At 33.3% G+C, this 17452-nt stretch overlaps 2 protein-coding genes across 2 annotated transcripts; both read right to left on the reverse strand.

Moving 5' to 3' along the window:
* Nucleotides 1-115: 115 nt before the first annotated feature.
* LOC132039532 (xylose isomerase) lies at nt 116-8229 on the reverse strand. Its single transcript, XM_059430005.1, has 21 exons — nt 8074-8229; nt 6042-6121; nt 5560-5670; nt 5366-5440; nt 5145-5274; nt 4616-4707; nt 4393-4443; nt 3937-4013; nt 3802-3856; nt 3573-3674; nt 3367-3418; nt 3161-3206; nt 3024-3079; nt 2844-2895; nt 2326-2405; nt 2154-2224; nt 2005-2045; nt 1391-1490; nt 1175-1246; nt 1003-1080; nt 116-386 (listed from the first exon to the last, which is right to left on the reverse strand). Exons 2-21 carry the CDS (start codon nt 6108-6110, stop codon nt 351-353), a joined length of 1446 nt encoding a protein of 481 aa, XP_059285988.1. The 5' UTR covers nt 6111-6121; nt 8074-8229; the 3' UTR covers nt 116-350.
* A 4952-nt stretch (nt 8230-13181) lies between these two features.
* On the reverse strand, nt 13182-15200 carry LOC132040697 (aldehyde oxidase GLOX). The gene has a single exon (XM_059431354.1). The coding sequence runs from the start codon at nt 15047-15049 to the stop codon at nt 13391-13393; it is 1659 nt and encodes a 552-aa protein (XP_059287337.1). The 5' UTR covers nt 15050-15200; the 3' UTR covers nt 13182-13390.
* Nucleotides 15201-17452: the final 2252 nt, after the last annotated feature.

The following is a 17452-nucleotide window of genomic DNA, read 5'->3' on the forward strand; positions in this document are numbered from 1 at the left end:
CTTTACTCATCATGATGTTTAACATTATGCCTTTTCTAGTGCTTCCATTTTGAAGATAATAATATGGTTTAAGTGTAATATTAATTGAACCAATGAGCACCAAATATCAAATAGCTATAACAAAATAAAAATGTAAGTGATATTAAAAAGTGTAATATTTAACTTTCTGCATAATCAGTACTATGAAAGAATATCTGGAAACCAACAGTGAGTAATTACACACTGCGAAAAAAAAAAGTAAGTTCATGCTAGTACTGTCCAAAGTGTTACCCTTGGCCTATTTATTTTTTCTAATTTTCCATTCTACTCATATTTATTAACTACCATGCTAAGTTTTAAACTCTGGATCCTTACAATGCTGATTGAAGAATCATCTCAGCAAGTTCCTGCAATATTTTGAATAATAAAATCAAAGTGAGATCACAGAGAAATCAATTGGCTATGTCTGTTTACTACCAATTGCATTCTAATATGAAAAATAATCTTGGAAGGTCTGAAAATAACATGGAAGATCTGATAAGTTCAAACATGTGAAAGAAACTAAAATTAGCAAGAAACAATGTCTGTTTACTACCAACTGTTGAGGAGAGATGGTTAATCACTTTAAAAAGAAAAAGTAATTGGTGTTAAAGTTAAAACGAGTATTTAAAAGTTCAATCGTGTTCGGACATTCATTTCACTTGAAAAAGAGTTGATGTACCCTGAGTGAAAACCATTATTATACTTGGTATACTTTTCAAACAAGTTTTTAAGTATTTCACTGGTATTTAAAATACTTGAAGTTCAGTATTTGCAGATAATGACGTCCAAATCATCATCCATAAATAATAAACTTCAGTATTGCGAACACTGAAATATTATTTATGGCAACTTTGTAAGCATGACCGTTGTCTTTAAAATGTCAATGTAAAATCAAAAGATATATGGAACCCGCCCCGAAGGGACAAAATCGAAGAGATGTAGCCACAAAATATGAATTCAATAAACTAAAGATGGTCTCACCTGCTTTCCAGAAGGAACTTTAGGTTCTCCCCATTCAATCGCCTTCTTCTCAAGCATTTCAAAGTCAGCCTTCCCAGCCTGTTGGAAAACGCGTAGTTTTATTCGCACGCATTAGAGAATGAAACACGGAAAACAGATTGAAAACAAAAAGGTGATAGTAGTAAAACAATACCTCAATTGCAGCACCAAGCTCTGTGTCAAAACTCTGATATCGCTTTCTGACAAGCTCGCTCAACGAGCCATCCTGTTTGCAAACAAGAGCATTAAGTACACTATTGCATTTTTGACTTGTTATATTAGTTGATTGATCATCATTGATCAATCCATTTGACAAATGAATTCACACCATCTTGCCAAAATTGGTTAGTAGTTAAGAAAGGAACACCACCTCAATTAGTTTGGCAGCATTTCTTAGGCCACGGGCCAGAGTGTCCATACCAGCAATGTGAGCAATAAACAGGTCTTCAACATCAGTACTCTCCCTCCGCCTATTATGACGAACAAACAACTTCTTATTATTATTCAGATAAGAATCCTCAGAATCATAAAACTGAACTATTACTAATACTAATATTGTCATAACCTGTCTTTGTAAGGTGAGAAAGGGAGGAATGAGGAATAAACTAAACAAACAAACCACGGATATATCGAAGCAACCTTCTCTTAAATTCAAGATCTTCTGGCAGGCGTTTTCCCCCGATTCAATCGATGGATTGAATTGATTATAGAAACATGAGTTTAATTAGTCGATTTATTAGTGAACAAGGAAAATTTCAAAAGCTTTAAGCTCCTTATAACAAACAAACATGAATTCTCTAAATATACTTTTGTGATACGACAGACAATAATACATGTATTGTCTTTGGATTAGTTAATCCATCCGAATGATATTGACTGATTTGTTGCTCAAAGATGTGTAACATATGATGGGTAAAGTAAAGATAATCAGAGTCAAACATTCTTGTTGGAAAAGAAAAGGTAATAGTGGAGTAGGGAACTAACAATTTTGCATCGAAGTTGAATCCTCCTGGTGCCAATCCTCCCTGTAGATACGAAAGATCAGCTGTTAGGATATAAGAACTAAGCGAGCTTTAACTGATTCACACTCGTCAGTTTTCTCGTAATCAAACAACATATGTCTAATCACGAACATTTTTAATAACGGTTTGCATCACCAATGTTGCTTCCGCGACATCCATCAAAAATTGATCGGTGTCCCAACCTGCATCAGAAAGAAGCTTTCATAAATCATAACCCGAAGTCTTGGGGTGTTACACCAACCACAAGGGAAAAAATGAACATGTTTAATAAGTATTCTCATACCGGTCTGGGGATCGCCACTATTTGCGTCAATGTTGCCCAGCAAACCGTTAATTCTTGCTGTTTCAAGGTCATGATGACAGCTGCAAAACACAAGTAGGTTTTAAGAAGGTGCCATAGTCATGCATACTTATAGCCTGTTTGGCAAAACTTCCAAAAATATGCTTATTTTGGAAGTGTTATATCAGAAGTGTTTTTTAGAAAAGTACTACTGGAAAGTAGCAGTTTGCGTTTGGCTAATCAATTTGAAAAGCATTGTTGCCAACATTAGAGAAGCAATACTGTTTATGGGAAAAAGTACTTTTTCCGCTTCTGGAAAAAAATTTCCGCTACTACTCAAAAACACTTATTTTGTTCCTAAAAGTTTGGCCGAACACCTTAACTCTCTAAAATAATCACTTTTTTCTTACAAAAGCTTGGCCGAACATTCTATTAAACAGAACAGATCAAGTCCAACCAGACCGGTAGTTTGAGAAGATTGAATTCAAAAGGGGAGCTTAAAAGAAGAAAAGAACACAAACCTGTGACCAGCCAAAGTGGCATGGTTACACTCAATGTTTAATTTGAACTCTCCTGCAGAAAATGCAAATCCAAAATCATAAGAATTCCCTCTTACTCGAAAGTAAGAATTTAATCACAGAGCTCCCATGCCACTTATTTGGAGAATGCACTTATGAGGAAATGGGGAATGAATTAAGTACCGATAAGCCCATATTTGCGTAAGAAATTAGCAGATGTTGCAGCATCCCAGTCATACCTAGTGTAACATAATAAGTAATTTAGGCAAAAGTTTAGGAAACTGTATTAGAAGAAAATGAATCACGTAAACTAAACATACTGGTGTTTTGTTGGCTCTTGGGGCTTTGGTTCAATAAGTAATGTTCCTGGAATCAAAAAAAAAAAAAAGTGAGGCTAATTTACAAACTAATAAGAATCACGGCTAAAAGATGTCAAATCAGAAAGTAACTAAAGTATTTAAAATAGCTTTAAGCTCCACAATAGAAAAGTAAATTCTACAATATTAGAACAGTTAAGTTGAAATACCATTGAAGCCAATCTTCTTTTTGTAAGCAACGGCAGCTTCCATGAACCTCGCCTGCGAGGAATTAAAAATCACATCTCCTCAGTACTAAAATTCCTGGTTCAGTCACTAGTGCAAAACATTGGATACAGAGGCGGATGCAGAGTATTTTAAAAGTGAAATTTACATATTTGAACTTTGCTTGTAACTTTTAACATAGCAATCTCACCATATGGTCAAGTTCTCTTTCCATATCTGTGTTTAGGAGGCTCTGGTAACCTTCTCGACCACCCCAAAAGACATAATTTTCTCCCCCAAGATAATGGGTAACCTGAAAATGAAAATTAGAGTAAATCCTACTTCAAGTACTGCATTTGTTTATATAATCACGGTTCTTGTTCAATAGTCGGATATCTCATAATTCAAAGCCACATAACGAGGAAAGCAGAAGTTCGAACCTCAATGGCTTTCTTGACCTGAGCAGCGGCATATGCATATACACCTAATTCAGGACTGTAATTCAACATTTCCAGAGTGTGAACGCTCTTCTTATATACAGTGTGAATCAAAGGCAATTTTATACTAAATCATACCTAGTAGCAGCACCATGCATGTAACGAGGATGGAGGAACAATTGAGCGGTACCCCACAAAAGATGAATTTTATCTCCCTGTAAATCACAGTTGAACCTCACATGTTTCTTAGAAGAACCATTAGAAAAAACATGACAAGATGAACTAGTAAAACTGGTATTAGCTTCAAGAAGGCATAGCAAACTGTGAGAGAAGGAAAATCCCTTTTTCATTGAAAAAGTTATGATCCTTATGCCGGTTTGTCCAAGCTTCCAAACTATGCTTATCTTGAAAAGTGCTTTTTCTTATAAGTTCTTTTGAAAAAAAAATACTTCTGGAAGTTTTGTTCCCAAAATCTTAGCCAACCACCTCAACTCTCTAGAATAAGCGCTTTTGGCTTCCCAAAAGCTTTTGACCAAACTTGCTATTAGTTGGTTTACTACTTAATTGTTCATTAAGCTAATAACTCAGTATTACCTGAAGCTCTTTGGCAAGAGCCACCACTTCATCCAAGTTTGCATTTGTTTCCTACAACACAAACCATATATTTTGAGTTAATGTGAGATTCTTTGGGTAAAAAGAGAATTTATGCTCATATAAGAGAGGACAGACGGTAGATCCATCAGAATTTAGAAGTAAAGGGGGAATAAAAGGTTTAAAAACATCAAACATATCTGATTTAATGTTCTCTCAAATTTACCTGAATGGTCTTTCCCTCCGGAGCGATGTCCCTATCATGGAAGCACCATCTTTCCACTCCAAGTTTCTCGAGGAACTCAAAGTTTGCTCTCACTGTAATTAGTAATAAGAGTGAGAAAAAGGTTCTGTTCGAAAGCTACTTAGTAGGCTTGGGGACATAGATTTGGTTGAAATTTGAAAAAGAAAACGTTCAGACATTTATCTGGTTGAAGTTTGAAAAAGAGTGTTTTGACGTCAAAGTTGAAAATTTGTACTTGGAAGATGAAGTTGTGTTTGGACGTAAATTTCATGTGAGAAAACGTTAAAGTTTTATGAGTGGGAAAGAAAAATTCACTTGAAAAACTGGTGAAAATCACTATTTCAAACTTGAATCTCTTCAAAAAGTCAGTCCAATCACCAATGTATAACCAAACACTGTTCTGATCTTATTTTATTTTTTGGAAAAAAAAAAGGGGGTGAAAAATTTGTATGGACAAACGGGACCTTAGTATTGCTACTAAATTGGAAGAAATAGTAATCGATGAACTCACGTCTTCTCTTGGCCATCGCCAGGGAATTGGTACCATCTTCCCACGGCCACGACTTTGTAGGAGCACCAAATGGATCAGCTCCTGTGCCACGGAACGTATGCCAAAATGCTACGCTAAATCTCATCCAATCCTATATCAAACAAAGAAATTACAGGTACAAAATAAATCAAACCGTCTTCGCCAAGAATCCTAAAAGCAAGTGATCATTATTCACAACTGACCTTCATCTTTTTTCCAAGAATCTCCTCCTCAGCATTGTACCATTTAAAGGAAAGTGGATTCTTACTAGATGGACCCTAAACATTAGCAATTAGAATTCAGTAAAATAACATATCCCAATCACATACAAATTCAATACTTAAATTGATGTAACTAATGAGAAAAAAGTGAATTCGGCATATATTATCATTATTACCTCATACTTAATTTTTGGAATTCCAGGGAAGAACTCCCCTTCCCATTCACCTGAATTACTGCCACAATCACTACCAAGATCAGCAGGACAAGTTGGTGGAGCAGAAGCAATCTGCAATAGGGATGACACCAATGTACATAATGAGATACATCTATTATTTTTGATAAAATAAGAAATGACAAAATGAAACACATATATAGAAGAAGTCGAAATTCATAGAATTGACAAAGCAAAACATAGATTTAAGAACTCAAAAAATATGCATCAAACATTTCTATAAAAAAGTCGTTTTCCCGATATTTTTTAGATAGTGTTGTTATAGAGAACATATAATATAACAACATATGAAAATCATTTTCAAAGTAAACTTGGCCGGTATAGTGAAATATTGTTATAGAGGATGACTGCTATAGAGAGGTTGTGTACTCATGAAAATTATACGAAGAGAGATATCCAAAGGTGTGAATCGGGAATTCACGTACCACTATAGTTGAGACCACATTTAAAAAAAGAAGGAACAACAGAAACTTTCCAGGATTACTTTCTCTCATCTTTGTCAAACCTGCAATACACAACAAATAATTAGCCAATAGTAAAGTAATATCTGCAATTCAAAGAGTTCTCAAATACCACAACCCACCCTGGAGTACCATGACAAAATTATCATCATTAGTAGCCAATATTTACAAAACCAAAATTACCCTTTATTAAAATCAACAAATAACTGCAAAATCAGAACTACACTCATATATCCATCTAAAAATTGAAAAAAGAAAGTAGTCTAATTTTGAGAAATTGCACGTAACTAATACAAGCATTAACTAATACACTTTTTTTGTATTAACAATCTCCAAGTAAACCAAGATAACCAGAAAAAGAAAAAACCACTCACACCCTTCATTAATCTCAACAAAAATACTCCAAAGATCAGAACTTTACACTCATAACCAATCAAAAATTACAAAAATAAGAAGAAAAAAAGTAAAGGCTCCAATTTTTAGCAATTTCAAGAAAATTAACCCCACACACATCCTTTATAAATCTCAACAAAATAACTCTATAATCAGAACTACACCTATCCATCTAAATTTTGATAAAAGGTAGTCCAATTTTGAGCATTAATCTGCAATGTCACCAATCTCATAACACACTAATCTTTATGATTAAAACATATCCTAACCACAAGATTTTTTTCCACCAACAAAAAATCTCCAAGTAAAACAATATCACCAGAAAAATTAAATCATACCTTTTATTAATCTCAACAAAATACTCCAAAGATCACAACTTTACACCCCATAACCAATAAAAATTACAAAAATAAGAAGAAGAATAGAAAAATCAACCCATACCCTTTATTAAGATTAGAAAAAATATTCCAAAGATCACAACTTTACACCCATAACCAATCAAAAATTACAAAAATAACAAGAAAAAAAGAAAAATCAACCCATACCCTTTATTAATCTCAGCAAAAATATTCCAAAGATCAGAGCTTTACACCCCATAACCAATAAAAATTACAAAAATAAGAAGAAGAATAGAAAAATCAACTCACACCCTTTATCAAGATTAGCAAAAATATTCCAAAGATCAGAACTTTACACCCATAAACCAATCAAAAATTACAAAAATAAGAAGGAAAAAAAAAAATCAACTCATACCCTTTGTTAATCTCAGCAAAAATACTCCAAAGATCACAACTTTACACCCCATAACCAATAAAAATTACAAAAAATAAGAAAAAAGAATAGAAAAATCAACTCATACCCTTTATTAAGATTAGCAAAAATATTCCAAAGATCACAACTTTACACCCATAACCAATCAAAAATTACAAAAATAAGAAGAAAATAAAAAGAAAAATCAACTCATACCCTTTATTAATCTCAACAAAAATACTCCAAAGATCAAACTTTACATCCATAACCATTAAAAATTTACAGAAAAAAAAAAAGCTACAATTTTTTTATCACATTATAGAAAATTCAACACTAATCTTCATAATTAAGAATTAATACAGAGAAAAAAAGATCATAACTTTACACTTATAACCAATCAAAAAATTACCAAAAAAAAAAAAAAAAAAGAATAATCTAAAACAAGATCACCAGAAAAAATTAGCTCACACCCATTATGTATCTCAACAAAAATACTCAAAAGATCAGAACTTTACACTCACAACCAATCAAAAATTACAAAATTTAGATGAAAAAAAATAATCCAATTTTCAGCAAAAAATAACTCATACCCTTTATTAATCTCAACAAAAATACTCCAATAAAAAATTACAAAAAAAAAAAAAGCCCCAACATTTAGCAATTTCAAGAAAATTCAACATTAATCTGTATAATCACAAATAATACAGAGAAAAAAGATCAGAACTTTACACTCATAACCAATAAAAATAAAAATAAACTCCAATTTTTTTTTTTATATAAATTTTGAGAAATTTCACTATTTAATCTGCATAATTAAAAATGATTAATGATTAAAGAGGAAAAAAAGGCTTACCAGTAGAGAATTAGAGATTGTTTTTAGTTTTCTTGATTCAATAAAAGAGCAAAACTGTGTGTATATATATTGATAGAGTGTGTATATATAGTAAATAGTATTTAATGGTTTTAAGTAGTTTTTAAATTGATAAGGGAACCACAAATATTAAGGATTATGATTTATCCATATCCTTTTTTAATTAATAATAATATTTGAATTGTTTAAGTTGGACTAGAATTGCAATCATTTAAAGGTTTTTGATTTAGATAAGGTATCAAACAACTAAATTAGACACGTGGTCCTGACGTGTTTTCAAGTCTCATCTCTTTTGAGTTTGTAAAAAAATTGAATATTTTTATTTGGAACTGTTTAATTGTATTATAGACACAAAAAAAAATTATTCACCGTCATTTGTTCGGATATGTTTTAAATGTTATATAGTAAAATGCATACATCATACAACTGGCCTGAATTGAAGCCGAAGACTTATTCGAGGTCAAGGTTGATATTTTCAGGGTCATGTCTGGCCTTAATCCAAAAGGAGATTGGCTAGGACGAGGAGGTCGGCCCCTATTGAAAAGTAGGAATTTCTACGGCGATTTTGTCGGCAAACGCATCTCGGGCTGGATTGACTAACCTAACCCACCCTTAAGGAGGCTTTTTCATAGTTGGGTGTTCGCTTTAGTGTGATTTATGAAGGCTAGACTATATTTATAGAACATATAATATAACATAACATTGAAAAGTGGTTCCAAAAAATATTTAACTGAAATGTTGTTATGGAGAATAGTTATTATAAAAAAGTTTGACTATATTATCCAGATTTTGGTTTTGATGGATTTTAGGTTTCTTGATTCTATAAAAGAGCAATACTTTAGCTTCACACGATTCTATGCAAGTGACAGAGTGTATATATTGTACAAAAACTTATTGGCTATTTTAAGTAATTTTAAATTCAAAAGGAAACTGCAAAGATTAAGGATTATGATTTATCCATATCCTTTTCTAATTAATAATATTTGAATTGTTTAAATTGGACTAGTAGTGCAATATTAAAGTTTTTTTATTTAGATAAGGTATCTTTTAGATATACTTAGACACGTGCACATGATATGGTTCCAAGTTTTTGTGGGATTAAATTGAGTATATTGTTTATGTTGTTGAAAATAAATTAAAAAAATTATGTAGAACTATTTAATTATATTATAGACATTTTTTTTTCTTAAAATTCTAATACGGTTTGATTAATTAATCTACATATGAAATATCTATCTATCTATATTATTTTAAAAGCATGAATTTAAATGTTGGTTGATCAAAATATCCTTCAAATAATAAAAGGCTTTTATGCTCTTAAATTTATAAAATATTTGCTTAATGAAGAAAGTTAAAGATGGTTGTAATCGTAAATATTTAAGCTTCCATATCTGCTTCGAATTGAACTAGAAACTGTAATTTAATTAAAATTAAAATTGCTGACAAAACCCACTTTGGTTACACTTCTAATATTAGCTCAACTTAATTTACTGCAAATATGCATGGTAGACATGTACCTTATATCCTATTTTTTTGGACACCAACGACTAATTAGCGTGCCTCATATTTGGATAACTTGATTTCCTTTAATTCTTCTATTTGATTTCCTTTATTTGTTAATATTAACTGTTTCTATTTGAGTTTTGAAACTAAATTTCTGTAAATACATATTTGTGTTGGTGTTTTGGTTACGAGGAACTATTTCTTATTTGTCGTTTATTTATGTCTGTGATGGTATTTTTCTAATTATTATTGCGAATAATGCAACAACTTATCTTGATAGCTTTGTTCATAGCGCAAGTTAATGAGTGAAGGTTGTCGAGGAGAATTACTAAGTCAGGTCTTTCTACGAATCTTTTATTACAATTTTATCAGCTATGATCCGTTTCACGGATAATAGACCTGTATTCAAACATTCAATTATTTGTATGTATATTATGAAAAAAAAAAACATGAGAATGATGACGGGGTTTGTGTTTTTTAACTGAATTTCAAGTGAAAATTTGTGGTTTCATGTGGATTTTTGAGTTTTTTTTTTTTTTTTTTAATGATAAGTGGATTGAATAATTTATTTTTCTTTTTAAGTAACGTGTTTGATATCAGCACGTTAGTCAACACATGCTTTTGTACTCTTTGTCAGCATTACATGCTCTTCTTTTAGGCAAAATAGTTGGTTCTTTTTCCTTTTCTTTTTATCTTTCTATTTTCTTTTTAAAAATTAAATTAAACATAAAAATAAACATAATACCTAACTATTTTTAGACTACCAAAATTTGAAAAATTAAATAATTAGATTAAAACAAGAAATAAGTAACAAAAATACTAAGGTCATTTTATTTTATTTTTCTTCTTTTTTTAAATTTCATTCTGTTTTCAAAATATTTTTTGTTTTTTATTTTGCTTCATAATTTAGTTCTACACACTTTTTGGCTTATTTTTTTTGTTCTTTTTGTTCTTTTTTCTCTTTTCATTTTTTTAATTTTTTTTATAATAATTATCAAAAAAAAAAAATTATTCTAGCATGTAGTATACCAAAAAGGTAGTAGTTGAAGTATATTGTATACTATGATACTTACATGGTATATATCATATATTGATAGGGTATCATATACGACTGGTTCTTTCCTTAAAAAAAAAAAAAAAACTACTTGGTCCTCTATAATACATGCTATATACTTTCTATTGGCATGGTATCATATAGGACATTTCGTTCAATATTCCTTCAGAAAAACCCTCATTCCTCTATGATACCAGCTTAATATATATCATATAATGACAGAGTATTATAAATGACAGATTCATTCCTTCAAAAAGATTCACTCTTTAGTCCTACATAATACTCACATGATATATATCATATATTGATAGGTTATCACAAAGGATTAATTCATTTTTTCAAGAAATCACAAATCAATCCTCTGTGATACCCATAGGGTATATATCATATACTAAAAGGGTACCATAAAGGACTGATTCATTTTTTCAAGAAAACATAAATCAACCCTCTATGATACCCACCACATGGTACATACTCCATCTGTTTCAATTTATTTGAACCTATTTCCTTTTTAGTCCGTGCCAAAATGAATGACCTCTTTCCTAATTTGGAAACAAATTCACTTTATGAATGATTTGACCACACAAATTTTCAAGGCTTATTTTGAACCACAAGTTTCAAAATTCTTCCCCTTTCTTAAATGATACCAAATGAATTCATATAAATTGAAAAGGAGGGAGTACAATATATTGATAGAGTATCATATAAGACTGGTTTTCCTTAAAAAAAAAAAATACTACTATGTCCTCTATAATACATGCTATATACCTTATATTGGCATGGTCTTATAGAGGACAATTCGTTCAATCCTAACATTCAGTCCTCACTTAGTATATATCATACATTGACAGAGTATCATGAATGACAGATTCGTTCCTTCAAAAAAATTTACTTCGGTCCTCCATAATACTCACATGGTATATATCATATATGGATAGTGTATCATAAAGGATTGATTCATTTTTTCACGAAAACACAAACCAATCATCTATGATAACCACATGTTATATATCATATACTGATAGGGTATCATAAAGGAGTGATTCATTTTGTCAAGAAAATAGAAATCAATCCTCTATAATACCTACATGGTATATATCATATACTGATATAATATCACAGAGACTAATTCACTTCTTAAGATTTTAAAAAAACACTTCTCAGTTACGACTTCTTTATTCAGATAGTTTTATTACGTTTTTTTTATTATTTGGCCATGTCTTTTATAATGCTTTGAACTGCTTTTCTTTATGCCGAAGATCTACCAAAACAACTCTCTACCTCTCAAGATAGGAGTAAGATCGCGTACACTTTACCTTCTTAAGACTCCATTTTGTAAAAGTTTACTGGGTATAGTAGTTGTTGTCTTAATGACATAGTTTATTGGGACTCTCACACTTTCCATTTATGAAAAATCTCATTTAAAAGGATAATTTTGATACTTTAGATACATTTTGCTTATATATCATAATCTTTTTTAAATTTTGTAAAATATTTGCTAGTTAAATACTGTTACATCGGTATTTCCGTTCACAAATATTGAGTCCCCGTGCGTCACTTGGATTTATTTGATGATTAGATATTCTGTTATTTGTTTACTTTTTGCATCCAATATTTAAGACAAATGGCATAGTCACCCCTCCTTTCTTTTCTTTAAGTCACCCCTCTTGTTTCATTTTAATACTTTTTATTTTTTGTTTATTTTTATGTTTGAGTCACAAGTATCATAAATTCAAATCTTGGTTTTTGCTCTGAGCATGATCATGAAAATCCAAAGAGAACTGCATGGGCATGGCATGAAGTAAAGTAAATATTTACATGTACGAGATAAATTCTATAAAAATTCTTAGTAGGGAGGCTTCCCCAAATAGGCCCCGCGAATTCGGACATAGCGGGACTCCAATGCCGAAACCGGAAACCGGAAACTAGGTGGGAAACTAAAAAAGAAAATTCTAACAACAATAGCCCATGTACACCAGTTCTTTGAACTACATTATTTTCTCATCAGTAACTATGCTATGACTAGTACTTGAAGCTAGTATTTCTTTTTCTTACGTAAAATATTTTCTTGTGGTGATGGTCTCCTTTTTGGGAGTAGGAGATTTCTTGCCACATAAACTTTAAGTGACTGTCTCCTTTTAGGAGGAGGAGACTCTTTGTCACATAAACAGTTTCCCTATAAATTGCTGATTGTTAGTGAAGTGCTCATTAGGCACAATTTTTATACTAACATCAGTGTTCAATAGCTCAGTTTCCTTCATAATATGCCTATATGAATTTTTTTGACAAGTTTAGGGGGTCGTTGATGTATTTGAACTTGTTCTTAATAACTGTGTTATCCGAATCAATTTGCACACAACATGTCTCGTTGTGATTTGTTGTTTTCCATGTCACGGATGTTATATGTTATGCGTCTTGTTTTCTAGCTGATCGTTCGTGAAGTGTTTACTAGGCACAATTTTTACTAACATCAGGTATTCAATAGGTCAGTATATGATTTTTTTTTATTATTTTGACTAATTTAGGCCCTATTCTTAATACAAAATTCTAGTAAAGTGACAAAGGGGATTCAAAAATTGCGGTAAGTCATATGTTCAAATTCAAAGTGTAACGTTTTTGAATGCGTTGAATAAATTTCTGGTTCCGCCACTGTTCATGACACAACTTGCTACAATCCAGATTTTGTTATATTGACTGAAAAAAGAGCTAACTTGTTTTTCTATGCAATCACCAAATTAAATACTACACAGAGAGATCCTGAATTTTCACCCATACACCAGAGCTTGGTATGCCAAAATGTACTACAAAGAGCAAGTAGTATCCTGGTGGTGCAATTTCTTTAGTTGATGGACCAAATGCTGTAAGCCTATAAGTATTAGCAGAGAGAGTTAAAACCGCGACCCTCTTCAACACCACCATTCGTTGGTTCATCGAAAAAGAATGTGTGGTGAATGAAGGAGCGATGAGCCTGAGCGAAACAATCCCCATTCTCAAGAATCTAGGCACAGTGAAAGTCACTGAAAATTGCTTTTTGTATATCAAGATGTTATCGATGGAGAGGATTTTTGGTTTTAGAGGCTCGTATTCGAGGGCCAAGAATGGTGGCGAGAAGGCTTCCAGGCTTAGGTCAGTTGGGAATTCCACATTAGTAAAATTGTAGAATTTATGTGGATTGCTTCCTCCGACTAGAACTCGTCCATCGGTCATCAAAATGGCTGTGGAATGGTAAAGGCGGGGTCTCGGTGATGCTTCCATGACCGAAAACCTGTTGTTTTCCTCCCTATAAGGCCGGTAAATCACCGGCTTAGTGACAGGGTATCGCGCGTTATCCCAGCCTGCTGTCCCCACTGCTGCACCATTTATGATGAGAATATCCCCATTGGGTAGTATTACCATATCACTCATGACTCGTGGCATTGGCATTGTCTCCATTTTCCAGATACCAGGATTATCGCTGACACTGATTCGTCCACAACTTGAAAGGGCGTTTAGGTAAATGCCATAGGTTCTGAGTCCAAATGAACGACGAGGCGCCCCTCCACACACCATGATTTCGGTTCGCATAGGGGCGTTTTCGTCAAGAGGAAGTAAAACAGCTGAGCCAGTGCTCGGATAGTTCCTAGGTTCATCACCAGGAATTGAAGGCAATTCCCTGACAACCTTATTTTTCTTGTAATCAAGAACTATAGCTCGTGTATTCGCGAAAATGAAAAGGTTTCCATCCGGTAGTAAGAACACAAACGGATACAAGTTGTTCTCGTGGTTCCCGTCTCGGGTATCACTAAGAAATTGTAGCCAGAAAGAGGGATCATTGGAAGTTTTCGGGTAGAACTCGTAGTTATGTTGTCTTCTTCCCCCGATCACGATTACTCGTCCATCAGGAAGGATGTGGTCAGTTGAATACCATCTTCGTTGAGTCAACATCCTGGGAAGCTCCACCCAATCACAATTCTCGCCCGTGCAAGGCGCTAAAGTACGTATAACGTGATCACCATCATTGTATCCTCCGGTTTGGACTAACATTCCATCCGGGAGGACAGCACCAGAAGAGCACCACGTGTCCGTTTGGACCATTAATGGACGGAACGTGTTGCTCCTGATGTCGTATAAAGCAGAGTGAGCAGAGCAATCTTTGTGTAGGACTAAGTCATGGCGATCATAGCGACAACGGCCCCTTGGAAGTGATATGTTAGAACGGCCAAAATCCGTTCGATCAAAGATAACTACCTTGTTATTTCGCAGGAGTTGCATGTGCATGGCGGATACACCTATACTTCCGTGCAACAACTGCCATTCACCTAGGATTCCGCTACGAGAAGCCAGCATCTGAGAAGTTGCTGGAGGTTGAAAACTGAAAAATGTTACTAGAAAGAATAGGAAAATGATGGTTTCTTTGTCCATAAGTTAGAAAGGAATTAGGAAAAAAGATGTAGGATTAATTCTTGGTGTTGTTACTAGTGTGAGTTTGGTAGAGTTTAGGAGTTGGATAGTTAGTGGACATATATTTATATATTACTAAAAGAAAGTATTGAATTATTCAAGCTGAATTGCAGTAGAATTCAAAGAAAATGACTGTGTCTATTGGCACAAGAAGTGGATTCTGTTTCTTCATGTGTCCAGAAAGTAAGGAGCTGCCAGAATTTTGCTGAATTGCATTAATGAGTCTAGCTGATACAAGCACTACCTATATACTAGTGTGTCGACTAAAAACCTATATTGCTCAGACTCTTCAAAAAATACTGCCATGGATGTGTCAGACAATATAAAACTATGAATTGGCAGAGGATCTGACATGGGTACAATCCCATTTTTAGAGGGTCCGGGCATCATAGCTAAGGATTAGGAACGGCTCACCCTAGTTTTTCGAGGATCTGAGCAACATAGCTAAAAACTAAGGACAAAATATCTTATTGCTCGGGCTCTTCAAAAAATACTGTCGGGTGTCTCTCGGATCCTCCAAAAGTTATATATTTTTGGATTCCCTGACACGGGTGGGCCAACACTTTTGGAGGGTCCGAGCAAAATAGCTAAAATTATCTCTCGAAACTAAAACATAATTACAAAATCTTCCAGGCCTTTTCATTGAAAAATGACTTATGAAGGGAGATGGAGAATGAATTAAGCACCTATAAGCCCATATTTGCATAAGAAATCAGCATAAGTTGCAGCATGTCATATCTAGAACATCAGAATAATTAATTTATGATAAGTTTAACAGATCATATTCCAGATAAATGCATTACATAAAATCAGACAACATACTGGTGTTCTTTTGGCTCCTCAGGCTATGGTCAATTAGCAATGTTCCTGGAAAAGAATTATAAAAGTGACAGAGGGTCTCTGAAAGGTTCTTTTTTAAAATAATCGAGAAATCTTTGAGAGCCAGTGGCGCACAGTTCAAATCTTGGTGGATAATAAGTCCACCTCTCTGCTCTTCTCCGGTTAAATATCAAGCTTTTGTCTGCGGCGGATTCGAACCTACGACGTGCGCCTAAACCACACATGACGCGCTGCACACTTACTACGAGACTAAAGCCTTGGGAAAAGAGCCTTTGAATTAATAAGACAGATATATAGTTTTTTTCCGTCTTAAGAAAAGGAAAATCTTATTATTTTTTAATCACGGTGGTGTCTGGTCCAGCTTGCGGGCACCTGGATCGTTTCATGGGGTACTTACTACCTCCCACCAGTATAGGTACAGAGTAACTATGCCTACCAAAGCTCGGACATTCTATATTTATCCATTTGAATTAGGAATTTTGTGTCTAACTCTAAGCGGTCCTTACCTACAATATGAGTTGTGATATATATCTATGCCAACAAATCAATTTTTTCTTGGTGAATAAAGAATTTAATTACCAAAGGGGGGGAGGGGGGGTATGTACAGCTCAACAAACAAGTAAAGGAAAGGAGGAAAAAAGACTAACAGGAACTGGACATAAACAGTGTCAGTTCCATAATCCATCTAGCAGCATCCCATCTTCATAACACCTTATCCTAGCTACACATGGTAATAATTGTGATGTTACATCCTTTCTGGCTAACTGGGAATTCTTGATCAATCTATAAAAATATCTCCTGCAGAAGCAATCTAGTAATAGCAGTGGGACCAACTTTGGTTTCTTTCTTGCCATACATGGTATACACTTCCTGCTAAAGCTATCCTGCATAGTTGAGCATTAGAGTTTTTGCCATTGTGGTGTGCAAGTATTTTATTTATATATATAATCAGAGTTCTTGCACAATAGTTAGTATCTCATAGTGTTAGAAAAATGGGAAAACATAATCGAAGAAGAAATGGTTCTAGGCGTGGATAAGTCGACTTTCCTTAAATAGATATTGTCCGCATACAAATTGAGGAAAATACAAGCAATTTCCTTCGGAATACAACAAAGCCCATGTTTATACCTGCAGATATTTCCTGTACTACTTCAGGGGTGTTCCTATATTTATAGATTTAAGAGATGACTTTTCAGAATAGTCATGCTTTTTCACGAACAGATGTGTCTATTCATTTAAGACCTCCAAATATTTAAAAATATCTAACACATAGTACTACAAAGTCACAAGACAAGTAAATCAGAAGTTCCAACTTCCATAGCTCTCTTAACATGACCAGCAGCATATTCAAATCAGTATATATATCTATATATATATGAAAAATCAATTTTCAAAAATATTAATTAAATCTGAACCCATAATTTCAAAAGTACAATAACTTTAGTGCAACCTTAAGGTTGAGCTTATCAAGTTTAATCCTAGATGCGACTCTGCACATGCATATACACCTAAAATAGTGCAATA

This window comes from Lycium ferocissimum, chromosome 12, assembly GCF_029784015.1.
Source record: "Lycium ferocissimum isolate CSIRO_LF1 chromosome 12, AGI_CSIRO_Lferr_CH_V1, whole genome shotgun sequence".
NCBI classification, from domain to species: domain Eukaryota; kingdom Viridiplantae; phylum Streptophyta; class Magnoliopsida; order Solanales; family Solanaceae; genus Lycium; species Lycium ferocissimum.